We start from the raw sequence: 27,699 nt of genomic DNA on the forward strand, positions 1-27,699 counted from the left end.
CATCCTTCAGTGGAGTCACGCCAACCTCATCCTTCGTTGTGAAGCGGCTGATCTGGGCTCAGCAGAGTCGCCCTCTTGTGGTACATGATGACATTGCACCTCGTAAACTAACTGATGGGAGTATGTCTTGACTTTGATGTTGCTCGGTAATTAGCTAAGACACACACGGCTTTGTTTCGCACAGACATAAAGTCATAAAGTCAATTTAAAAAGGGAGCTTTTGTAAAAGTTACTCATCTGATTCGGGGAGAACCGAATTTTGCCTGCCTTATTAACATAATTGGGGAAGAAGAAACACATGTCATGATAATGCAATCCACTACAGCCTTCGGCACAGTGGAAACATTTGAACATTAGAATAAGTGATGGATACACTATATGGACAAAAGTATGTGGATGGTGTGATACTGTGATACACCATGAAGTAATGGTGAAATGTGCAACCGGCTGCAGGGATGTGCTCCTTTTCATTGAGGTCAACTGATTTAATGAGTTTGATGATACGACCCAGATCATCCCCAAAGTGCTGCACCAGTCAAGTTCATCCACACCAAATTGGGAAAATATAAATATTGTTTTATGGAGCTGTCTTTGTGGTATTAAGCTATTAAGTGAAAAGCGTAATAAGCTCAGAGATGAGTGGAGCGTTCGTAATGCTGCTAAGGGTGTCAGACAGTAATGTTGGTCCTTTACAATACATGCAAATCATTTTTATGTCCCTTTGCTTTGAGTGGGACCTCACGTGAGATTTAAGCAGCAGAGAGAGAGAGAGAGAGAGAGAGAGAGAGAGAGGGGGAGGGAGAGAGGGAGTGGAGGGGAGAGGGGGGGGGCGCGCGCGAGAGAGAGAGAGAGAGAGGAGCAGGTTGTACAGTCTCACTGCGGGAGTATCAGAGGTAATAAAGTGGAGAGTAGACGTGCCCCCTCTCTTCTCTCTTCTCGCCTCCTCCGCAGTGCACTTGCAGCTTAGCAGCACTCCGGACAGGACAGTCTCCTGCACCTCCACCTCCTCCTCCTCTTCTTCTTCTTCTTTTTCTTCTTATTAATTCTTCTCCTGTGCGGTGGTGCTGAGGGGTGCACAGACAGCCGCATCTGACTCCAGCCCAGAAGTCCCGCACACACTCGTGATGGTGCGGACTCATTTATAAAATCCGCTGCACTGGGAATAACATGAGCACTCCTGCTGAGCGGCTCTCCTCCTCCACATAGCGCTGCCTTCTCTGCACGAGAACTGTTTCTGTGTGACTCCAGCAGGCGACGCAGGATGACTGCTACTTTATCGCTGGTGATTTTGTGCGCTTTGGTAAGTAGCCCCGTCACTACAGTAAGGCGTGCGTGTTCTCCTAAATATACTCATAATGCTGACTTTTTTATTTTTGTGTTACTCCGTCGACAGACTGTCGTAGAGTTTTTATTTATTTATTTTTTTAATTTTACTTCCACTGTGGTGCTTGATTTGCATCATACTTTTATGATATTGCAATAATATCCGCTGGGAGCTGTTGAAGTGAGTTTTCTTCTTAACTTTAGAGCTCTGCAAGGCATTTATGATCCCTTCTGTGGTGTCTGTGATATTTCTATGATATTTTGAACAGTGCTTAAATGTGAGATGCATCAGTGCTGTGGGATTTCCTATATTAAAAAAAAAAAGCCATAACCTATTAAAGGACATTTCATAATGTTTACTGTTAAACATGCAGGTGCTGCATGCAGCTAAACAACAAGTGATTTGCATGTGCTATTATGCCCAGGCATCCCCTTCAGCTACACACACACACACACATGCAGCTCCACAAACACTCACAGATGCACCTTCTTCTTGGTTTTCATCCAGGGAGGAAAAGTTAGACAGCCCTGCTGGGATTAGTTTCCGGAAAATTGACATTTCTGCTTCACGTTGGGAAGCATCCAGACATCCAGGAACAGTCTGCTGACAGGCGCTTTGGCCCAGACTTCATCAATGAGATGAAGTAATTAACTTCAAATTTTGAGGATGCATTCGGCATATTAAAATAGAGAGAAAATAAAGAGCTAAAGATGCAGCAGTTTACAGAGAGTAAATGGATGCATTACATTCATATCCGACATGAGCTGTTACTTGCTCGGCTGATTTGGACATGAAAGATGAGGCTCCTCTGATTACGTGAACAAAGTTGATTATGGGAGGACGGTGGAGCACAGAGTCTCTGGTATGTCCACAGCAGCTGGTCTAATTGGGCTGTGCAGCTCAGTCATCACGTGAACAGCCCTGGATGTGAGGGGACACTCTGTTATGACAGCTGGTTTAAAGGGTGGCGACGGTCGGTTGCACTTTGGTCGAATTAAATTTAGAAATAAACTCTCAAATTGACCATGAAATTGGAAAGAGAACAAACCAGGCACATCACAGCTGGGTCACCGTACGTTGTTCTTGTTTGTGTGTGTGTGTGTGTGTGTGTGTGTGTGGATGCATGTTCCTGCTGCTGGTGACCAATCTACTGCTGATTTTGCCATTAATCTGTGTTGTGAGCGATATTCCAGGGAGATTCACAGGAAAGGGAGTTCGGGACATGAATCCTTCCTCTGCAGATAGGAGAGGGAACTCGTGAGGTTTTGGACTGTGTCCAAAATTCATTTTTGCAGACAAAAACATGACTTTAATCCCGATGATATATTCAAATAGATTCTGAGATGTGTTGCAGGTTGTAAAGCAAGGAAGAGAAATGCATAGAGAGCCAAAAAAGAGGGAGGACAGAAAGAGGAAATGTTGAGCGAGAGGAGGGAGAATGAGGGAGAGCTGCTGGCTGCTCAGTACATCTGTTTCTGAATGAAAGCAGGCACAGCGCAGAGAGAGAGGACAGAGGGGAGGGACGAATGAGAGACAGAGAAAAGATTTAACTGATGTCTCAGCAAATTTGAATTAAGTGGAAATTAGCTTTTGCTCATTACATAATAAGAACCACAGGACATGAAAGTGTTTCAGTATAATGATTTTGTCTGAAATGAAAATGTCTAGATATGAATTCCTTTTATTTAACATGGTTGCACACACCAGTGGAACAAGCCTCAGTTCTTTTGCCAGCAGAGCTGCGTGGCATTTGTATCAGAGAGGACTGAGGGAATGCAACAAGAGTGGAAGTGATAACAGATAAGACCGGATGAAAACATTTAAACTGACACATGTATGGCTTTATGAGCCAGGAGGAAAAGGTGTATTTACAGTACAGGCATGTAAAGTAAAATAAACATATGCATCAGTGATTGACATGCCAACCGAGAGATGAAGTCCCGCCCATTATGGTCCCCCCATGGGACGTTATTGCGGACAACATTTACGCCAACAGCAAAATACTCAATTTTCTTCATCCCGTTTGAATTGTGCCATGAGTAACACATTTCATAATTGTGAATTGAAAAGATAATTTAGCAAGTCCAGAAAGTGGCAGTTGATCTTAGATTTGTCGTAGTATCCTTTAGTTTTGCTCAGTGAACTATATCTCTTGTCTTGCACAGTGTGCATCACCAACACAGTCGTCACCTTGGCTTGCTAGCTAGCTGGAACTTCTCCAAATCCATGAACAAATGCATTATCTTCAATGCCATAGCTTCAGAGAGATACGGGTGTGTAGTCTTTCTAATAACACATTTACGTCTTCCACTTCAACCGTTTTATGACCAAATGTGCCTTCTTGATGTGCAAATAAATCTTTTAAAACGAAGTAAAATCCCATTTGTGATTCATGGCACAATTATAATAGGATCAAGAAGTTGATTACATTATATATCATTTCCAACATATGGTCCCATGTGGTCCACTTTAAAGGGAGGGACTCTGCCCTGCTATGGGCAGAGCTATTGAAAAGCTTAAAGAGTCTTATTTTTAATGTAAACACCCAGTTTGCTTTATGAGTATTGCTTTGTTTTTAAAGTATAAAGTAAACCATTCAATTGTACTAAGACCTGTTTTTTTTGGTCAAAGTTAGGGTTAGGCTATGCTGTGCCCTCTTAAGTTACAAAACATGTGCTGTCCCCACAAGTACAGTAAAACAAGTGTGAGTGTGTGTGTGTGTGCCAATGCTGATTGTAAGCAGTGGTTGGCACTCACAGCTACTCTCACCTCCAGACAGTAATTAGGACGGGCATGTGTATAATGTCGCACACACAGGATTTTACGATAACTGCCTCGGCCCGAGCGTGTCATAGGTTCACTATTCGAGCTGATGGGCCTTCAGGGGAGCTATTAGGGCAATTTAGACTTGTTCACAGTGTGTCCAGTACAGGTCGAGGCAACATGATTTATGATGACTACTGATGGCGTTTGGATTGAAGGAACAGGTTCCACACCTGGCAGTAATTTTTGTCAATTTTGTTTTGCTGCGTATGTTTCGGTCACAGCGGCCCCGTGACCGTGTGTGAAAGTGCTGCTCTGACACTCCGCTCTGCTGTCCCTGTGTTCCAGGTGGTGTTAGCGTTGGCATCCAAGACGGAGCGGGCGGTGCAGGTCCCATGCGACTCCGGCCAGTACACCACCAATGGAGAATGCTGCCAGGAGTGTCCACCCGGAGAGGGAGTGGTGAAGAAATGCGGCGCCACGCAGACCGTCTGCTCCCAGTGTCTGGACAGTGAGTCGAGACTTTTTAATGAAGTTATAGAGGGAAAGATTCTGTTGAAGGAAAACACACTGGTGCCGCTTCCTGATTAGCGTACATGCTGCATTAGTTCTAACAAATAGTTTAATTAGTGGTTGACATTTATTTACAATGTCTTATGAAATATGGAACAAACTCTAACTAACAGTTTATTAATCTTATTATAATTCATAACGGCATACCACCCAATAGAAGAATAGAACAGACACAAGCCAAACTAGAAACAGAAACGTTGTTTTTATTAATGACTTACAAGTAATCAATAATAACATAATGCTAAGCTACTTATTAACTATTAATAAAGCTATTAGTTAGAATTAAGATGTTATTTAATTCACATACAGTATTTACACTTCCCCCCCAACAATTTGAAAATAGTTTAGCAATACACAGATGTTCAACTTATTCAGTAAAATACATGCATCTACTTTGGCAACTATCTCCCTTCCATGTAATAAAACATGAACAGAAGTTACAAGTTATAAAATGGTCTTATTAGAAACGTGGCACCAAAACGTTCTCTTATTTTCACATTTATGTTTGCTTTGTGTTCTGAGGTTTTGAGATATCTTCCTCTGAAGTTTGTGCTGCCAGCCCCAACGAGTATCTCAAGAAAACTCACTGTCAAAAATGTGCACCTGTGAAATTTCTTTTTTTACGTCATTGATTTCAGTCAATCATTACATACAATACTATAAGTAAAACCACATTGAATTGATCAGAGAAGCAACTTTTACACTAAAAATGCTAAAAACTGCTAAATGACTTTACAGAAACTTCCTGAAGTGTGTTCAATTTGAAAATAATCAAAAGACAGTGTATACATGTAAACTGCATGTCATCACCAGCATTACACGCTCACACCCAATTAATGCAACGTTTCCGCACTTACGTCATCTTCATCTACACACCCACGTTCTCTTTCTGTGCCTTTGATGACGGCTCCGGCCCTAAACTCCAAACAAAAAAAGAACGCCAAAGCCAAAACAAACTCTTTTAGTCCTCATTTGTATGAATTGTCACATGTTTGATGCCTGTAAGTGGGTCCAAATGTGTTCGCTCGCAGCTCAGCCCGGGCTGTGAACCATTAGCACTCGCTCTACAAAGGTTGGACCGGCGCCAACACGCAACATCTCCGAGACGGACGAGAACAAGAAGAGCCAGGCGCTGAAAACAAATGTGTTGTGCTCGATGCGGCCGTCATTCTGCGTCACATTCCCGCAGCTCTTTCTGCCCTTTAGGATTGCCGGTGTGCGTCGGAGCGCAAAGTAAACGTCAAAGTATAAGGTCACGAACATCGCTGCATGGCTCAAGAGGAGCTGGAGGATTGCAACGAGACAAATGTCGCAATTTTTCTTAGCTTCTGAAAGCACGCGCTAGTTGTGTCAGTTTGAGGCTTTGCAGTGGCCGACGCTGAGCAGGAACCCCAAATTAGTCTTGTTTAGACGTTCAGAGTGCACTTTGCGTTCAGCATTGATTGATCGCATTAATCCACACACACATGCCGCCTGTAAACACTGGCAAATGGTGCATGTAAACAGTCTCTTAACACCAAAATACAATGACGCTAACTGGATGTCGTTTTGTGGGAGGCGATTAAATTCGTGCTGGCAGAAACGCTCTTCATCCAGAGAAAAGTGATACTCTGATTATCCTTGAACTTCTTTGCACAACAGATGCTAATCTCTGTGTTGTGTTATGTTATTAATCTCAAGTCTGGTCGGATTTCACGTCTTTGAAGTTTCTATTCTTCGCCTCGAGGAACTCAAGAGCTGCAGCAACGGGTTCAGGGGCAGGAGGCCAATTCTCTACATCTAGAGCGCGACAGTGCCACAGGGGAAAAATAATAATAAATATATATATATATATATATATATCAGAAAAAGAGAGTCAATTTCACATCAACCGACTCTATCATACAGTGTCAACGTAGAAAAGGTGCCATGAAATTGCCAATTTTTCTTCTTTTTTCTCTCCCAAAAATAACAAACAAAGAGCGCTAGTTGTGCTTCGCATCAGTGTCACACCAGCAGATGGAGAGTGAGCAGGGCCAATTATAGTCATCATCAAACGTTGCATATGATGGACTGTAAATGGAAATTGCTTGATTGAAGCAGCCTGGCGTCTGTATAGAAACACGCTGTAGCTTCACAAGCTTCTGGATTTTATCTTCGGTTTGACGTCATGAGGAATTTGTTTGCACGAACTTGCACGTCATAATCCTTTTCATATTCCTGCCGTCAACAGTGGCAGACGATGCGTAGATGGGAAACCACAGCTCCATGTTCTTATTATGTGGGCTGCCCCCTAGGATTCTAGTTATTATTCTTTTTCATTTATTCCACATCCCACACCAGCGAATCCCACCAACTCTAGTCGTGTCTCCTCTTTTCTCCATCCTACTCGCTTTTCTCAGCCAGCATCCCCCCCCCCCACTCCCCCCCATCCTTCCTCCTCCTCTCTGTTGCTATGACTCATCGTCTGTATTAACGGATAAAATGGTATTAGAGAGCCAAGCACCAAAGGGCACGATAGCCTCATTCATCATGCATACTGTTACACCAATGCATCTTTACTCATTTGATCCAGCTAATTAAACCATATTGAAAAGCCTATTGTGCCTCTAAGAGTGAACAATTATCTTTCACTGCAGTACAGGAGTGGTATTCACCGCTGATAAACACTCAACAATTAAGCTCAAATACCCAGGAGGTTGCACTCAATTTCCGGTGTGAATGCATTTTCCTTGGTTTCAATATTGTTTTTGTTTCAGATGATAAAATCTTAACGTATACCTGAGGCCCACAGGAGCAGACACACTACAATACGTCTGAGTGGATTTAAATGGAAGTTAGAGGCTGAAACACTGACCTTATTTGGAAAACCAAAGCTATGAATACATTTTCTAAAGTGCAGATATTAATAATTAAAGAGAAGAATGCAACACATCCATTTCCTGTTTCATGGTAAATATGGGTAAATCTTTATTTACCGCGACCCCCCTTAATTCCCTACTTCCTGTCAGTGTAACCCCCACCCCACACACACACACACTTCATGGCCTCCTGATCCCGGCTTGGGACGAATGCCAGCGTCAGCTGCGCTGAAATATTCATCAGTCTCTTCCACTTTTCTCTGCTGTCATGGGAGACGAGACAACCGGACCTACCTCACTTAGTGAGCCATTCAGAAAGGCTTGCCCTGCAAACTGACTGAAGATCTGAGAGAACAAAAGGCAGAAGCTCACAAGGCAAAAGAGCGTTTAAGAATTGGCCGACTGGACCGGCGCTCACTGGGGATTTGAAGGAGGAAAGAAAGTAGAATCACAGCCTCGTCTGGTGAGCGCTGAAACAGAGCATCAAGAATCGCTTCCAGCGTTGGATCAAGAGGGATGAAGTAGAGGAAATCAGAGATTTCCCCCTAGCGGGTCCTCTGTGGCAGTCTTAGAGGAAGCTAGGTCCTTACGTGGCAAAAAACAACAGCACAAGATACAAAAGCAACGGGTTGATTGTGAAATAAAACATCTCTCCTTTGGTCTCCTAATAATAGCTTTGGTGATATCCAACACCTGTTTCAAATCTGGAGGGAAGCTAAGTGGACCACGGCGATAATTACACACAAAAGTGTTTCACGTTCAAGAAAACAAATAAAGCCGTCACGCAGCTTTCCAAATGCTGATGATTTATCTGCAGTCAGCGGAGGGTCGAGAGGAAATGGTGCCTCCGCTGAAACGTGGACCCTGACACTGAGTGGCAGAAATGGCCATCCTCTCTAAAAGCTTACACCTTAAGTGCTGATTGTGGAGCTCATCGTGCAGTTTCAAGGCTATCCAGCTACATTATTGATGACACTAATGGGACCGAAACACATCAGTGTTTGGAGGGGGGTCTTCATGGGCCGAAGCGGCACATTTTAAGTGCATCATCCCCACATCTCCCTTTACCTACACACGTTTCTTTACTGCCGAACAGGAAAACTGTGATTGCTGAGATGAACTGCTCATCTGGGACAATTAGAAAAAGGATCGTATCTTATTAAAGAAGACGCTCTCCACCAGATCCTCGATGGCCTTTCTCTTTCTTCTTATAGCCCCCAAGATGAAAGCGCCGACACATGAATTACGTGCACGCAAACCACGGACACACTCCTCTCGGTGCATATGGCCGCATTTAGACGTGTTTACACTCACAGGGACTGGGAAGGGGCTCATGCATGTAAGCTAAAATTAGCCTAGGAAGCCTGCGCGCTGTGGGATAATTGAAATGAATGAGGAAAGCTTTGCCGGTTGAGCCTGACTGCAAAGAAAAACAAAGACTTCAGGCTCACTAATTAAAACAATCGGTTACCTCTCAGGTCTGTTATTTGTCCATGTCTGGACAGTTCAGTCGATGTCACTCTCTTCTATCACTTCTGCCTCCAGACAGTAATAAGAGCAAGGGGTGACGGCAGATAGAGAAAAGATAAAACACTGAATCTGATGGTGTGTGTGTGTGTTTCTATCCGAGGAGGAAACTGACTGACATCCCTGACTGCTCCATTTCCCCTGACCCTTCCACTTCCAGTCGTACATCAACACTTTGATCTCTACATCGTTTTTTAGACTCGGGTTGGGCTCCTCCTCGCTCACCAGCCCTCCCTCACAGACCGTTTGCCTTTAAGTCAAACAGTCGCGAGCTTCATTCGAGCAAATCAAGCGTCCACCTGTACTCGTGGGTCCGCCTGCTCCCTACCCGTCTCTAAATCCTTACCTTCGCCTGCTCCTCCACTCGGCCTGCCTGCAGAATGTGACAGCTTTCAGCATCGGCTTCTGAGCCGCGCTGCTGTTTACAAGGTGTTTAGAGCTTCCGTCTGTGCCAGCGTTTACTTGCCAGAGCCGCTTACAACGCAAAGCAAGTGCTGGGACATTGCTGCAGGGCTTTTCACACTGACAATATGCTGTTGCTCAACACGACACCCACTAAGCACCATGGAAAACACACTCAGACATATGTGTGTGCTGATAAGAGTTGTGCAAAAAAAAAGTCTCACACTGTCATGTGGCTATAATTATAGTTACACCCAGTCCGGATGTTTTATTTCACACTAAGACAAAGACCGTTTAACCACCAGGGACATGTTAAACCAGTGTTAACTTGCTGCGTCACTTGAAATCAAGACTGTCATTGAACAGTTTATAAATCTGTTTCGACATGCATTCTTGTCTCTTCATCTCATATTGTGAAACCTTCGTGCAGGATGGATGGATGCTAAACTCGCTGCACTTTGACTCCCCTCTAGTGGGAGTAAAACTTCACACGTTGCATGTGAGCTGAAGCTCCTGCAAGGTGACCGCTCTCATGTGACCCACAGAAAACAGTAAAAAGAGATTTGGAGAAAAGTGAAGCCTCCTGTGTGGTCAATCTGAGCTGCAGATGTATTTCCCTGTTAGTCTCTCTACTCCACTCTCATCTCATTCAACCACTAAAACACACTTACTGGCCCCTCCCTCTCACTGCATGCATAATTCAGCAGACATCCAATTATATTGGGAAATAATTATTTATGAACATATAATATCTATAGATTACTTTGAGCCCAGAGGAACTCTCAGTGTAAGAATAAACCAATTTGAGGTCATCACTTCCTCAGCAATGAACTCTCCTGAATCCTCCTGTCGCGAACGTTCCTGGAGAGCAAATCTGAAGTGTTTGAAGTAATTGAAAAGCAGCAAGCAATTAGTCAGCACGGCTCTCGCCTCTTTCTGTTCAACACTGTTCTCCACAACTCAGCTTTGGTCCGCTATCTCCTTTTCTCACAACCCTTCAAAAGAAAATCAATATAATGCAGTGGAGTTGTTCTTTGCAATGGCCGTCTTTTGGACCCTTTTTTTTTACATCCGAAACAGAAAAAGGACACTGTCTGTTTGCAAACCTGTAAAGGGTAAATGTTTGACACAAACCTGAACTAAAACGTACTTTTCAGCCACGCTAGCACTCATGTCATTCACACTCTATTATTGATAATGCTAATAACCATGCTAATTGGTAGTATCAACTAATGAGATTCATCGCAATAAAAGAAAGTTGTACAAACATTCATGACCTACAGATGATAGAGTCAATAACTCTGGTGACCTTTCATGAGGTCAAAGTTTATGGAATATTTATCAGTAAATACCTGCACAACTAAAGACATTTGGACTGGAATCTGTGTTGTATGCTGATGTCAGAACGTTACCATCCTAAACATTAGCATTAAGTGCAGCCTCACTGAGCAGCTAGCATGGCTGCACAGCATCAGTCTTCATTCACACTCATTTATTATTGATAATGCTAATGCTAATTGTGTAGTATCAACTAATCAGAGGCAATAACTGTTTGAGGTAGTTATTGATCCTAATTAGTATATGAATAAACATTATACACAGAAAGAATAAACCCTTGTTATTATTGGCGAATTAAACAATACAACATATTATTTTTGACAAAGATTTCACTTTTGTACAAATGGGACTAACATAAATAGATTCAAGGGGAAAACATGTTGAATCAGTTTCATCTTTAACTATTAAGTGGATCATGATTTAGAATAGTTTAACAATTTGAGTTAACTAAAGGCAAAACCAATTACACACATTTTCTAGCCTCCCAGAAATCCCCCACTTTGACAGAATGAATCGTTAACACTCTCTTAAGCCTATACATATAACAGAGTCATGCTTGATTGCTTGGGTATACTCAACACAAGTCTTTATCATCAGCGCATCAGCCTCAGCATGTCGATGCACCTGAACTTCACTCTGTGTGTATGACTGAGATTAAAGCAGTTTACTCGGCGCAGCACAAACACATTGGGATCAATATCGTAATGAGCGCAGCAGGCTTTTGACTCGCTCCCCGACAAGAGCACCTTTCTTGTCCCGGAGCACATATCACTAAGAGCCCAGTGGATCAATGTGTCCTCCCTTCTAATGAATGTGCAGTAAACACGATTAATGTTATTAGGCTCACTGTTTATCCCTCTGTTTATCTCCTCATATTTCCTGCTCTCTATCTATATCTCCTAACCTCCTTCACTCTTTGCCCCATCTCTCGTTTCCTCCCTCTCACTTTTCTGTCTCGTCTCCTTCGCCCTGTCCTCTCATCTGCAGGTGAGACCTTCTCGGAGAACTACAGTGTCACAGAGCGGTGCCGGCCCTGTACCGAGTGCACCGGCCTGATGCGGATGGAGACGCCCTGCACCGACTCCAACGACGCCAACTGCGTCTGCAACTACAACTTCTTCTTCGACGAGATATTAGGCCAGTGCTCGCCGTGTACGGTGTGCCCGCTCGGCCAGGGCGTGTTCGCGCACTGCGAACACGATCACGACACGGTGTGCGAGGAGTGCGTGGACGATACCTACTCCGAACGGGAAAGCTCCCTCGACCCCTGCCTGCCCTGCACCATCTGTGACGAGGACAGTGAGATACAGCTGGCTGTGTGCACGCCTAACATGGACTCTGTCTGTCACAGTAAGTCTGCTGCACGCGCAGGTCACTGGCACACATGTAGTTCAGGGAAACCGCTTCAGGCCACAGAAAAGAAAGGGATGCATTGTTGTCTGACTTATTACACACAAACCAGGAGGAGTAAACAAGCATTCATATGACTGACGTGAACATCATTCATTGGACAGTTCTGGTGACGGTCATTGTTCGTCATCAGCATCACATACATTTATTGGAAAATAAATGAGATCTACTTACAGCTTCTTAACTCAAAACAAGTGATTTAAAGATGCCAACCTAGGCTTAGAAAATGTTGATTGTTTTTGTACACCAAACAATTGATCGATTCATTTAAAAAATAATTAAAACAAAGCCATGCTGCACACATTATGGGTTTTCTCTGGTGATTGCAAAGAGTTCATGAAGAAATAAGTATTTATTCGTTATTATTAGTTCAGACTGCAACTGGACCTGCCATGTCATAAACAATGACATGGCACAATACGGAGGGACGGTTGCTAGTTAAATGTGGTCACTGCATCTTGCTTATATTGATATATGATAAGGGACTCCATAAATAAAGTAGGAACAAACAACAAACAACAGCTTTCCCACGAGCAAAACTGAACTGAGCCAAACAGCCAAATGCACCAGAGTTTTTTTCCCAACAGCAACAAAATAGTGAGCAGTGAAAGCACCATTCAGACAGAATAAGAGCAGAGCACATGTAGCGCACTGGTTGTCAGGATTTTCCAAACAGTTTAAGAGCCATCATATACGTCTCGATCCCATTCAACCAGCCTCCAGTGACTCCCGTATGTGTCTGTGGGAACTCTAGAGGTCAGAGGTCAGCGCTGCTCGTGTTTTCAAATGGGAGCGAGTCGAAAGCTCCAGCATTAAAAGGTCAAAGACTACTGGAGTGTCAACACAGAGACAATTAATAATCTGCTCCCCCACAAAGCAGAAGGCAACATGCAAGCAGAGTTGAGCTGCTTCTCTCATATCGAGGCAACTTATAACCGAGGAAGCTGTAAATTCCCTCACGCCGGACGAGGCATGACATTGACCTCATCAGGGGGTCACGGGGCTCAAATCTGGGAGGTAAAAATGTATTCTGTGGCATTGCTCTCCATTTCCTTCATTCAAACCTGCTATCGTTCCTTAGAACAATATCAGATAAGGGTGGAGTGCAAAGTGAAAATCGACATCTTCAGCACTCTAAACAAAAACAACCTTTTCCCAACAACAGGCGCTGACTTCAGAGGAAATTCGTGGTCATTGTTCTGGGGAAAAGCATTTTTCCTTCCATGTGATGTTTTTGATGCAAACTTTGACCACAGATGCACTCACATTGTGGAGTGATTAAATGATTTGACAAAAGCGCTTAATAGCAGGAGCACTTGCTAATGCAGGGCATTTATCGATCTGCTGTCTGCATTATAATCTTTAAACGGACATCTTAATGGCGGCTTCTGATATGAATGTTGGAATATGCAATATTTATCTTTTTAATGCTGACTCGGTTTGGGATCTCACAGCATAGACATCGGCAGGTATTTTGATCCACAAAGTTACTGAACCTCAAAAATCTACTGTCTACTGTTGGAGTAGAGAGGATGTGTAAACTTCGGTTTTAAAAGACTGTAATAGCACTGACGGGCAGTGGAGAAAGGAACGAGGGAAAGATAAGAGCAGGAGCGGTAGATGAGGTGGAAGAAGGGCTAATTACATAGATGGTGACTTACCACCTTTCCTTCCACGTGCACCAAACATCCTCAAAGGCGGAACATTTAGACTTTTATCATCAATGAATCATCATCATCACAGTTATTTTGAACACCAGCATGTGGCTTCTGCTTGGCAGCTCTGCATCTCAAATCATAAATCAAGTCAAGTTTTGCAAGAAATCAGTGGGATTTATTTATAAAAAGAGAGAGAAAAGGAAAAAGGTGATATTCTCTTTCTTTCTTACTATTATCCATACTTTCTTTTCAGCTTTTTCAAGTATTTGGGCACATACTAAATGGCTATAGACTCTTAGTCCTGTTTACAATGTGACAGGATTGAGTGGAGTGGAAACATGATGGAAAATATCCAAATGTCAATAGCACCTGGAAATGTCCACATCTGTGCCAGCTCAAGCTAAGCCTTGTTGGTTTTTGTTTTTAAAATAGAAGCAAGGACATGACCCTGCAGTATTCAAACGTTCTGAAAAGTTGGAAGCTCTGTAGAAGGGCTGGAAGCAAGTGTGTGAACCAAATTTCGCATGGTGAGATGCCAGGAATGACTATTTCCCATAGGTCTAACCAAGGCACAGTATAGTCTTGTGAAGTCTTAGAAAGTTTCTCTGCATGATGCAGCCTCACATGTTACATGTTAGCCTCACACGAGGCTGTAACGGGACAGGACTGACAGCCGTCAAAACAAACTGCACGCTACTCTCCTTAAAACATACAGAACATCGACTGTATTCCAGACATATCTGACGTACAGTAAGCCACAATAAAGCCTTTTGCTGCCCATTTAGTGCCCACCCATGCAGCTGGTCTCACCTTTGACCCGCCTCGTCCTAAGCAACAGTAATGCAGCAGCAGTGACGGATGCGACTGGAGATGGCCCGATCAGTGACCTTGTGGGACGCCCGTTTGAAAGGAGAGCCCTGTCATACTGCACCAGTGGGCCTGTGGGTAATGGCTGTAGTCACATGTGCTGGTGATGATATTTCGAGGCCTTCCATGGTGGTCTAGGATGCATGCAGATATGTTTTCTGCAGCGAACAGGAAGCTGCTCGCTCGCTCATCCTGTTTGTGTCATTTATTTTGTCAGAGGGCTTTAAATCAAATCCGTTGCATTTGGTTGGACCGCTGAAAAGTGGGGCGGGCTTATGATGTTTTTAATTCCACACACATATTCCTTCTTGCTAACAGTTGCAGATTGATTGATGGATGGATGTCTTGATCTTATTGGTTGGAATTGGTCAGTGCTAGCTTATGTTAGAACACGTCATACTTTGATTTACAAGTCAAAAAAATTATTGGAATTTGATACAAAAATACAAAGAAATATATTTTTTTGTAAAATTGGTACACAATATGATCAGGACAATGATTTAAAAAGGCTCCATTTCATTGAGACTTTAATTCATACCTCTCTCTCTCTCTCTCTCTCTCTCTCTCTCTTTCTCTCACACACATTCAGTAAAAAGATATGATTGGGGTATTTTCAAATCCCTAAATCCCCAGTTCATATCAAGCTGTCACCAAGTGTCAATTACTTGATACAATCAGAGGCAGAGAGAGGGCGAGAGAAAGACATGGAGATGAAAACAGACAGTGGGAGCTGCAGCATATGTGCTGTGCTGGTATTCTATGTTGAGGGGTCGATTCGAGTCCTGGGATTTCTTCTGCTCATGCTCAGGTTTCGCTGAATGACCTCTATGAGCACACACACACACACACACACACACACACACACACACACACACACACACACACACACACTCAACTGCAGGGCACTCGCACACAAGTGTAGTCCTCTCCAGCTTCAAACACACTTTTTGTGAGCATTCAAAATCAATACAGCTGATAGCGGGCTAACTCGACACACGCACACACACGCTCTTCCCTCTGCCAAGTGCGCTTTAACATGTACAGTTTTCATTAAACTCCAAACACCGCACATGTGTGAATCTCTTTGATCTGAAATTGAAAACACCTCCTGCGACTTTTATCGAAAGTCTCTGTCCGTTTGGCCTCGGCAGTCTTTTTCTTTTTTTAAAGGTTCTGTTCAGTCAACAGTTGAGAAGATTTGCATTCAAGTACTGTGGGTCTGTTTGAGTGTTTGTCCTTGAGAAAGAAAAGATTAAATACAACTGATAAAGGAAGACTTTTTATCACTCACCCCTCCTCCCTTTTCATCTCTCTCTCTCTCTCTCTCTCTCTCTCTCTCTCTCTCTCTCTCTCTCTCTCTCTCGGCCCTCGAGTGGCCGGGCTAGCGAAGTGGTGGAAGTGTGCATTCAGCGCCTTCACCGCTGCAGTATAATTACTCCTGCTAATCAGAGCACTTTACAGCAGCTCCTCTGTTCATCTGCACCCCCTCCTCACCCTCTCCTAACACTCTGCCTCTCTGTCTGCCCTCCGCTCCGCTCTCCCTATTAACCCTCCCTAATAGAAGACAGAGCGCTCACTTGAATCGTTCGTAGTGTGTGTGTGTGTGTGTGTGTGTGTGTGTGTGTGTGTGTGTGTGTGTGTGTGTGTGTGTGTGTGTGTGTGTGTGAGATGGATGTGCGCGCGTCCGGCGACAAACACAGGGGAAGATTGAGACCGAGGCCGAGCTGGGAGAGTGTTTGGCGGCTGATAAAGAGGTCATTGTGCATGTGCGCCGCCTGACAGTTGCTCATCTCCACCCTGAACTGGCAGAAGCTGAAACACCAACCTCTCTGCACAGGACCCTGGGGTTAACTTCACTATAAAGACCTCAATGGCTCATAAAAATGAAATCTCTTTTTTTTTTTTTTTTTTTACCCTTTCGTCCACACCCGGCTAATAAACACATCTCCCTGCGCACACACAGCCCCACGCTCGTAAAATCCCGGGCTAGTTTTATTTCGTTTCATGAGTGTTTTAAACCCACTGAAGCCAAAATGAAATTGTTAAATCTCCACCGCCGCATTTAAGCTCCCATTCTGTTCCATCTAAAGTATGCAGCCTCTGGAGACCCAGGTTTATCCTTTGGTCTACAGCCAGTCGTGTTTTCTACATCAGCCCAGAGAAAGGGAGGGAAAGAAGGGAAGTTATGATAAAGAGCTAGTACACTGTATTTAAGCTGTGGCTCTGTGTTGAGTCAGTGTTATGTGAAGCAGGCTCCCAGGAGAGCCTTCATCTTGGCTCAGAATGAGAAAGACAATTTATGGGCGAGTCCTGAGGTGCGACTGATGCATAAATACATCTGCATGAAGACAACAGTCACTGCACCATGGACGCTCACTCGCAGCAGTGCAGGATGAATGACAGTTCAATGTGTGGTAAAGGAAAGGCTGCACACTTTCACTCACTTTCACACCTCCCCATTCACACATTTATTCTATTTGCAAGCTCGTGTTGCATTGCTAATACCATTAACCGGCCCTGCATTACCTGGATGATGTATGGCGGAGCTGAGGAAACCTGACTACATCCCAGGAAACGTCAAGAAATGCGTGTAATACAGACTCTTCCAAGCCCTTCCTCCTTTTAGACAGATCCGAATCAATAGCACCCGCTTTAAATAGACCTCTGCATTATTTCTGTTTCTAAGTATGGCACGCACATGTGCAGTATTTTTCTGTCCTAGAAAGATGCTTTCTGCCATTTCAGTAAACCAATCCACCCTCCGGGAGGCAGGAATGCCCCGTCATCACCGCGCAGACGCAGAGACCAATGTGGACTCTTGACGCCCAGCAGAGTTTTTTCCAAACATGTCCACATAAGATGCCCATCAAGGTCCCTTCGGACTATTAAAGCGAGTAACCGTGTGTAAATTATGCAACAAATCAATGTGGAGAAACTTGACTGTCTGCAATGCCAGTGAAAAGAGACTACAATGTGTAGACAGCCTTGGTCCACTGGGTTTCTTCTTTCTATCATCTGACCACATCACTGGTCACTATCCATTTTTCCTCACAAAATTCTTGATTTAAAAGGAGCCCCCTAAATTGATGATTTTCAGCTTTTAGTGATGCTGAAAAAAGAGTAGGTGCATTCCATCATGTACAAACATTAGGTGACAGTTTGTAATTGTAACGGTAATAAAACATTTTCTTATTCAGCCAGATTTTGAGAAATAAAAAATTCAACATCAATATTTCTTTGCAAAAACAGCATGTGCCCCGTCACTGTCAACAGTTGCCATACAGAACCATTTCTGTGGCTCAAATAACTTCCAATGAAAACTTTTTGACAGTGAGGTCTAGGACATTGTTTTCAGAAATATACGCAACTGCTGTTGAATTATTTAAATGAAATTTTTCAATCCTGTAATTAACACAAAAAACATTCCATTAACCTCCAAGGAATTGAGGTAGAGGCAGAATTTTAGGAGGTGAATTACTCTGGAAATCAAATGAAAAGTATCTGCAGTGCTAGCCGACAGTAGATGTCATTTGAGAGAAAGGAGAACATATATTTGTGAGAAATTTCAAATTTCAGCCATGATTTAAAAAATACTGTACTGTGAATCTCATTTTTCAGTAAAGTAGAATAAAATGTGGTTACATTACATTGCAACTTGTTAGTAATCTGATTCCCTGTCTGTGAAAACAGTATAGGGTTCATCCATCACACCCACAAAACGAGTTAAATCCCTAAAAACAGAACTAGTGTAAAGAAGGACAACCCCTAACATATTCGAGATAGAGCGTCCCGGTCTTTGGCCTTGAAGGAAGCCTTGGGGGTTAATCCTGTGAGCGCCAATACACAGCTAATGAGGAGCAGCCTGAGGTTCTGCTGGGAATTACAAGCTCAGATCTGCACCAGGCTGCACATTCTCCATCCCCAACCGGCTGCTGAGCTCAGAGGAGTTTGGGTTTTGGCTGGACGGGCCCTCGCCTCGGCCTGCTGTACTATACCCTGAGGGAGGGACTAAACTGCAGACTGCTTTTTGAGCCTTTCTACCGTCTGACAGAATCACTGCAGTTTTAGTTACAGTCCTCTTCAAAACAGTAGTGTACCAGTCTGCTGCAACCTAGACAAATTACACTGAATCATTAATGGAGCTCACAAAGAAAGAGGAAATCGTACAGTTTATGAAAATGTCTCTTCTCTCCAGGCTCTGCTATGATAGAGACCAGACACATCCAGTAGCACAGAGCCTTCCTGCCTCTCTGGACTCAGCAAAGGCTACACTTAAAGTGATGACCTCTCGAAAGCCCCAGACTTTGTTCTACATTGATCCATATGGCCTTGATGTCATGCAATGAGCAGAGATCCTTAATAGATGGGGATGTGGTGAGAGGAGACCTGCAGGGCCAGGGCCTGTTGTGGGGTGGGCTGGTGGGTGACAGATATTTGCCCCCCTCGTTGAGGAACATTCCTTCTCTTTCTGCACACAGCCACTCAGCCAGAACCCATCTGTCTATCAGAAACAGCTGCCACATGTGTGCAGTGTATAAGGCATCTGGTTGGGGACTTGATGACTACACAGCAACAAACAAGTTCTCGGAGAAGATATGAAATGTGTGTTAGTCCATCACTGTGGCCCGGACGCACATATCTATCTCAACATGAGATATGTGCGTCATGGTCCCCAGAGGATGAACCCTACGAACTTTGCTGATCCTCTGACTTGACATTGAACATGAATTAGCATAACATTCGGTACAGACTGTCATGTTCCTGAGAATGTTACTTTGGTGATCCCTTACATTTTGATCGAGCACCGTTAAAATGTCTGTCATTAATGCTAATTTGCATATGTTGGAAAACTAAACTAAAATGGCGAACATTGTTAATATTATAGCTGATTGAAACTATTTACTCAAGTTCCGTACTTACACTTTGGAAGCACTACTTTACTTGAGGATTTTCATGTTTTACTTTATACTTCAGTACTATTGCACTTTTCACTTCAATATATGTATTTGATAACGTTAACAATTTCGCAGATTATTCAGGTTATTAATACAAAATATAATCCAGGCAAGTAATCCAGCAGTATATAAAGTAATGAAAACTAGCCTGACCGTTGCCAACTAAAACAGTAAAGTTATGAACACACTGATGCATCAATAAGTATCATACATTATAATATACAATATTCTAAAATGTACCATTTTGAATTATGGTGCTTTTTTCTGGTACGTCATAGTTTGAAGCTCATACTTTCTCATACGGTATTCAAACCTCACAGAGCTGCTCGCATGGCCGCAGACATAAATTATTTTCCTTCTCAGTTCTATCTAGGCGTGTTTGATTTCTCACAGATGCTCCCTTTTCTCCCACACAGATCCTCTCTTCCCAACATATTTCACTCCTACCTCCGATATGGGCCTGTCTCCACCCTCCTTCACCAATTACTTCCTCCCTGATGGCTCAGACAGCCCGTTGCCAGGAGAGACGACCACGTCCAGCGCTGGCTCTCCACGCTTCCTCGGCCACGGGTTCAACGAAAACCTCATCCCCATCTACTGCTCCATCCTGGCCGCCGTGGTAGTGGGCCTCGTGGCCTACATCGTCTTTAAGAGGTCAGTTGGTAGAAAACAACGAGACGAGAAGCTTTGTGGTTAGAGACATTCACACAATCAGAGTTTTTGCACCTCATCCACAATAAAATCGAGGACAAAGAGGGTGATGGAGATAGTGGTCTGGTGGGCGGTGTTTGGTGGTGTTGGATAGTGACAGATGTTGCCCTGGGCGAAAAGGTGCCTGTTGAAATATTCAGGCCTGTGATGGTCAAAGAGCTTTTGACCCACTTTTAGAGAATCACTTGAATGTACCACAATGACTTTTTCACACAAAAAAGAAGGTCACAACACTTTATGCATTACAGAGGTCACGCACAAACACATTAATGAGGACATGCAACCACACGTGCATCCAGGCACTCAGACAGTGCAGACAGATACAAGCCCGGCCTGAAAGGCGTCTGAAACAAGTCAACGAGCTCATTAGAGGCATTGATTGTTTGCAAAGTGCCGACCATGGTTTATCAGCAGAGTCACACACACATCTGGCTTATAATCTTCATGTACTTGTTGTCAAGCAGAAAACAGACTCTAATTTACATGAATTTCTTTAACACACAATATTTTATAAGTACACCCTTGGAGGTGTTATCTGCACAGTATCACTCAATACCTCATGAATATTTTAATCATTGGTATGTGAGTCATTTATCTTCTAAAGAGAAGCATTAGTTAAGAATTGTCAAGCTGTTTTTGAACGTCTTATGAACGTTTTATTTTTCCAGACAAATCACGATATATTATTTAAATTTACAGACATTTCTGAAACGTGGATTCTTGATTGAAGATACTGGAAGACAAACCCATGGTAACACTTTTTAGTGCTATTTAGCAATAGTAAAGTATGAGTAAACACTTAATTAATTATTTATAAAGCATTGTTCCGACATTAAAACTCATTAGTATGCAATTCATAAACACAGTTATAAATGTTTTATTCTTGATTAATAAGCTTGACTATTATGCATTTCATGATTGGGTTTTCATACTTTATAAATGATGGATATTCCATTTGTAAATTAAGTTATATATATTACAAACCAATTATTAAGGACTTATAGATGATGCACTAATGGTTAACATGTGCTTTATAAACGTGTTTTAATACTGCAATTCATGATTAATTCAGTAGTTACTACTCGTTAGTTAATTATTAGTTAAGTATGTTCTGTGACCTCATCTGAAGTGAGGACTATCTATGCTTTACAAAACATTTATAAATGACATTAAAAGGCCAGCAGTGCCTAACAAAAGTCTAACAAAAGTCTTAGTTAGCTTCTCAACAGAAAAGGTAAATAGACACAACACAAAGTGATAAAGAACATTAATATGATGGTGATGGGGGCGATGCACGTCAGTGGTACGAGTGTTCAGTATGTTTCATAGTTTGCTGGCACATACATATTATTGATTATGAGTATCTAGTCACAGGTAGCTAGCTCTCTAGCTAGCCAGCTAGCAAGCTCGTCACTAACTAGAGGTCCTGAGACCTCTAGTTAGTGCCACCTCAGTTGTAAGTAGACCAATCCAGGTGAGATACTCATAATCAATAATAAATAAATAAAGTGTTTACTCATACTTTACTAATGCTAAATAGCATGTAGTAATTATATAGTGTTACAAAAGCATGTTCCTCCTTTCTAGCGAGCGACTGATACAAATATTTTATTTTCCTCTACTATAGCTCAGTAGAGTAACTTAAAATGCTGTTTTCACTTATTAGTTATTGCTTCATCGCGCATAACTGCCGTGAAATCAAAATACTGAACAACGGCTGCGTCATATTGAGCAGGTAGTTATCTTCCTCTGACGTGCCACTTTTCCACAGGTGGAATAGCTGCAAGCAGAACAAGCAGGCAGCTAACAACCGCGCGGCTACAAGCAACCAGATGGTGACGCCGGAGGGAGAGAAGCTGCACAGCGACAGCGGCATCTCGGTGGACAGTCAGAGTCTGCAGGAGCATCAGCAGCAGCAGCAGCAGCAGCAGCAGCAGCAGGCGCAGGCGGAAGTCCAGACTCAGCCGTCACGCTCACGCACACAGGAGCAGATTGGTAAGCGTAAAACCACTCTTCATCAACTCGTTATTTTATAACAAAAGTGTGTAAATATTTTCATGAGCATTCATCAGGACTGGGGGGCAATCCAATGGTATTGTAGTGCATCAGGTTTAGTGGTTGTGCAATCATTTGCAAAATAATTGTTATTTTTGAGGTTTTCATAATAGAGGTTTTAGGGTTCTTCTCTGATGTAATGATGAACACATCATATTATCAAATCAAGTGAATTACATTACAAACCTGCCTCATTGGGTAAGGAAAAACTCCATCAAAGAAACATTGTATTCCACTTAAATATTTGTATTTCTTATGGAAGTAGTAAACATATAAAGTAATTCACACATTTCTCATCACAAGCTTCTTAAAGATAGCTGTTCTATTGGATTGCATTAGATTGTGTAGGTTTACCGAATACAGTGGCCATTAAGTGTTCATTTTTGGTGGAAAAATATAATTAATATGAATTAATATTGTGATATGGACTTCAGTCAAATCAGGGTCAATGAACTAAACACCAAGATGTGTCAACATATTTGCATCTAATATCTGTTTGATATAAAACTTCTGACAGATCATTTTGATTCCAGAAACTTAAGAAAAGACGCTCCTCTAAGTCTGAGTACATTCCTCCTTCACACCGTGATACCGTCATTACTGATTCCATCAGGATACAATGCTGAGATTCTACTTGTTATGGTTCACCAGCAGTGTGCACAACTGTTCCTCAGGCCAACACATTTCTGAGGACTGAGATCAAAAACAATATATCACCTCGGAGCAGGATTCACACCTAGCAGCCAAATCTTACATGCATGAATATTAAATTTGAAGGAATGTAGAGATTATGATTTAGGGAACCGGTAGCAACATGCATGTGAGGTGGGTACTGAGCGTTGGTGTGGCTGTATGCCTCCTAATCGCAAGTGATGAGATAAACCATCAATATGAGGCTGAAGAATTCAGTGCTGACAGATGTTCGACACGGTTTCTATATTAGTGCACAGAACATTTAAAAACTTTAAGGAAACCATGCAACTACATATGTTTGATCTATATGTGCCGTTACTACTCGTCTTTATCTAAATGCGTCTCTCCTTGACTCATGAAGTATTTTGGGTGTATGTCTGTGGGACCGACTTTGCGACGTAGTCTGGCAAGCTAGACAAAATGTAAAAGGTTATGTGAGAATAACTCGATAAATAACGTCTGGCTTGTCGGGATAAAAACAGCATAATGCACTTTACTGATCAATTCAAAGCAGTTCTTAATTTACTTATTTTCAGCGCAGTGCATTAAGAGAGAGAGAACAAAGATTGTTTTGATTCCTTGCTTTTTAGAATCAGTATGTGTTTTTCATAATATTCCAATCCCTTGTAATTAATCAGATATGTGTGTTTAAAGCACAAGACAAAAAGCAATTGTATTGTTAACAAATCCCACAAAAAGAGCTACAACTGAAGGTCTTTCAGAAAATGGGTCACACATATATACTTTCATTTTTCCCAAAAAAGATGAGGTAACAGATTTACACAGTAGTTTTTAGAAACCCGGAGAAAACAATGCCTTTGATGGGGACTATTTCCAGCTGCGTATTAATACACATTTGGTGCACTAGTGTATATAGCGGCAGGATGGTGTATGTGGGATTGACTCTGGATGTGGGAAAAACTTTTTTTTTTCACATTTTCATTGACAAAAATTGAGTTCTATTGAGGAAGGCAACACAAAGTCAAACTATTGTGTTGGTCTTTTCATGGGATTGGTTGACATGAAAAGCAAAGAATAACACCAGCATTAAACTGTAGCATCTATAGCAAAAAGGGAAGGGAATTGTTTTTTGTCAGAAATATTAGCATCACTCACACTGAGTACCAACATTCACAAAGGCTGTATATCCTGTGGAGTTTGCACCGATTCAAAAAGAGGATAACCTTTAACAGCTCAGAGAATAAAAGCAAGTGTGGCAGGAATGAGATGTGACCCCACAGCAGTCTAGCTTCCTTCAAAAATCAAATAACACTCACATTAAGAGATGAAACCAGCGCTCTCCCTCAATCTATACACATAAACCTGAGAGGCTTTTTACCTGAGGAAGAAGTCTCAAGTTCAGTCATAATCATGTTATTCATTCAGTCATTCATGCTTCTCCACCAGACTTTCTCTCTCAGGATCTCTTATGTTTCCTTCCTGGTCTTACTCTGAATTATACTAAAGCCCAAATATAGTATACAGGGATAATAATGTGCTAACAAGCCAAACAGCTGATAAATCCTACCTCGAACAATCCACAGTACTGTGTCTTTTCTGGGATACCCATTACATTCTAATGAGGCTTGGGAAAAGCTTATTTAGTTTTTGTGTTTTGGTTTGAGTCCCTCTTTCCAGTCTTCCATTCAAACAAATGAAAACCCTGCTGCACGTCTAAGAAAAGAAGGAATTTCTTTTGGAGGGACAAATCGGCATCACTTCAGTTAGAAGATGACTGCCCCGTTAACCCTGTCGCCACTCCAACTGATTGGCTCATTAGCAGGTGTTATGAGACGGGATCCAGGCCTGCTCTCGCTGCCTTTCAAAAGCTGATCCAGCGCCAGCGTTTAGCACGTGCTAATTGGCATTAGCACCGTCTGCGGGTGCGGAAGCCATTAAAAGGGCAGCAAAAGCTCTCCTGCTGGGGTCCGTAGGTTCTTCCACAACCAACTGGTTCTGATAAAATATGTGAGAGGGTGAGAATATGCACAATAAATCCACGATAATCGCTGGGGGGTTTCCTGCTTCCAATGAACCATATTTTACTGCCGACTAAAAATAATGGGACCACATCCAGTCAAAAAAGGCTTTAAATAGAGAAATAGAGCAATGAAAATGTCCCGTGTTTTGACTGACAACATCCACAGAGGGTATTCCCTGCATGACTGAGGGAGGGGGAGCTCCGGCATGAAGGGTGCTCGGACTCATTTCGGTCTGCTCATCTCCATTAAAAAAGAGCCGTCTATTGTGGCAGCACCCCTCCCTGTCTGCTTCCACCCTGGATCGTGCATATTGAATGTGTTTAAAATTTAAAATCTATTTAGACTCCAAGCCCTCACTCACATCACCCAGCCGTGCATCCCTGTTCTGACTTTTACCCCACGGTCGACACAAAATGGAGTAAAGGCAATGTCAGTCAAACTGCCAACTGAAGGAGGGTTATTAGAGAAATAGTAGAAAGGATGGGGTACAAATGTATGTCTTAGCTTTATAACTGACTGACATACGGTCCTGAATACACCAGAATAAAGAGTAAAATCAGTAGTAGTAATCTGAAAGCCACAAGGAAATAATGAGAAAACTAACAAAATCATATTCGATATATTCATGTAGCATTTCTTGTTGGAAAGCTACATGGCTGAGCCAAACATAGAGATGTCGCAATCATGTTAATCCCCCCTGTCGGATCAAATATTTATTTTTCTTCAATTTTAGATCATTTTCTCATGCATAATGCAGCTACATAGTGCATACTTTAGGTAACAGTAATGGTACATCATATGAGTAAAGAAGTGTATTTTATTTCACAGCAGATAAAGAAAATACATTTCTATATTTGAATAAAACAAACTTCATTTGGGATCCCTCCCAAGATAATTGAGAAAAGCCTTTTAGACCAAACATTATCTTCCTAAATACATCCCAAAAGGTTTAGCAAGTCCACAGTGAATGAAAGGGGGCTAAGAGGCAACCTTTATGAGTCTGTGCTCAGAAGGCCATTCATTTATAATATGAACATGGACTTTGGGGTTCAAATGGAAATGTAATAAAATAAGTTATGCAATGAAGCGCTGTTCCTAATAAGTGATAAGTAACACATTTTTTATTTTTCTAATTAGTAAAACAATTCCAATGTCTGTTCAGTTTTCTCTGGGAGTTCTTGCGACGACCAAGCAGTCATCTCAAATTCAATCTCAATCAGCAAATTTGAGAGCTTTTATCATGGCATAGGGTCCAATCAGGACTGCCTGAATGGGCTGATGAAGAAGAAGAAGAAGAAGAAGAAGAAGAAGAAGAAGAAGAAGAAGAAGAAGAAGAAGAAGAAGAAGAAGAAGAAGGCGGTAACAAAGCGTTGCTGGGAGTTCACATTTCAGAACAGATTGAGCTGGTTCGGTGAAAGACGGCTTGTATTGATTCTTGGAATGAGATCGGACTGAAAACACCGGGCAGCCACATGGCCGCTTTTATCAGCACTGCCTTCAAAATAAGGGTGCACTGCAATAAATGCAGCACTGAGGTAGAAGAGCAGGTGCAAGCCACTGAGCGAATGCCTGAACGTGTGTGTGCGTTACAGATGGCGGTGCACTGGCTAGCGTCAGCGTCCCTCTGCTCTTTGTCACCGCCGATGCCTGAAGGGGTGTCTGTTGAAACAGGAAGCAGGAGAGAAGAGTGCTTGGGACTGAGGCCGTCACTGGACAGACTCTATAAACAGAGGGCTCAGAGGAAGCATAGATACTAATCCAAGTGTATTTTATACCACGACCATGTGTGGAAAAGAAGATGTGTTTTTAGGAAGGGAAAAGGGGTGAAAACAGCAGGAGGAGGGGGGTATGACATTATGAGTCGACAAAAGAACCCCCCTCTCTCAAAGCATTAAAATAAATCCTCTTGTACAACACTTCCCTGGCACAACGATGCATTGATGAAGATGAGAAAACACCCACCGGACTCGGGGGTCCTCTCAGGAACGCCTCTGCATTCCCGAGGCGTTTCCATGGCTTCCCTCAATTGACAACAGGTTAAGAGGTTGGTGGGAAAAGAGAGCGTTTGTCTCCCATCCTCATCCGGCTAATGACTGCGGTTTAGTAGGTTCAGGCGAGTGAGTGACACCACAGGGCCCCCTGCAGGGAAAAGTGTGACTATCAGGGGGTTTAGAGTCCCTCCATGCAGGAAGACAGTATTTTGGTTGATAGGAGGTTATAATCTTTGTGGGCAGCGATTCTAAATAAAAACATGCAGAAGCTATTCAAGGTGCCCTTAATCAAAGGACTTGCTGCTGAGTGGGAAACACAAGAAGACTGATTTGTGAAAATACGCATAATTTTGAATTGCTTGATTTCTATTGATTAGTCATCAAATCACCATTTTCTTTTGAATTAGTCAAACAAACAGCTCAATGTCTGTTCTACTCTCTATTTCTATGGTTTTATTGTCAAAAAAAGAAGAGCCACCGCTGATTTAAATTTCACCACACATCCCCCGTGTACTCTTCCAGAGCCTGACATATTTCTTCTTACCTTTTCTCCACAGTGGTGAGGGTGGATGGCGGCCCCCAGCCTGACACGCCTCCCCCTGAAGTCTGA

At 42.6% G+C, this 27,699-nt stretch overlaps 1 protein-coding gene across 1 annotated transcript; it reads left to right on the forward strand.

Annotated features, from left to right (window-relative positions):
- Positions 1-1,261: 1,261 nt before the first annotated feature.
- On the forward strand, positions 1,262-27,699 carry ngfra (nerve growth factor receptor a (TNFR superfamily, member 16); the record flags this gene model as incomplete). Its single annotated transcript, XM_079233503.1, has 6 exons — positions 1,262-1,300; positions 4,436-4,598; positions 11,755-12,117; positions 20,074-20,311; positions 22,140-22,363; positions 27,647-27,699. The coding sequence occupies 6 exons, from the start codon at positions 1,262-1,264 to the stop codon at positions 27,697-27,699; spliced, it is 1,080 nt and encodes a 359-aa protein (XP_079089629.1).

Source organism: Taurulus bubalis (assembly GCF_910589615.1).
Source record: "Taurulus bubalis genome assembly, chromosome: 17".
Taxonomy (NCBI): Eukaryota; Metazoa; Chordata; class Actinopteri; order Perciformes; family Cottidae; genus Taurulus; species Taurulus bubalis.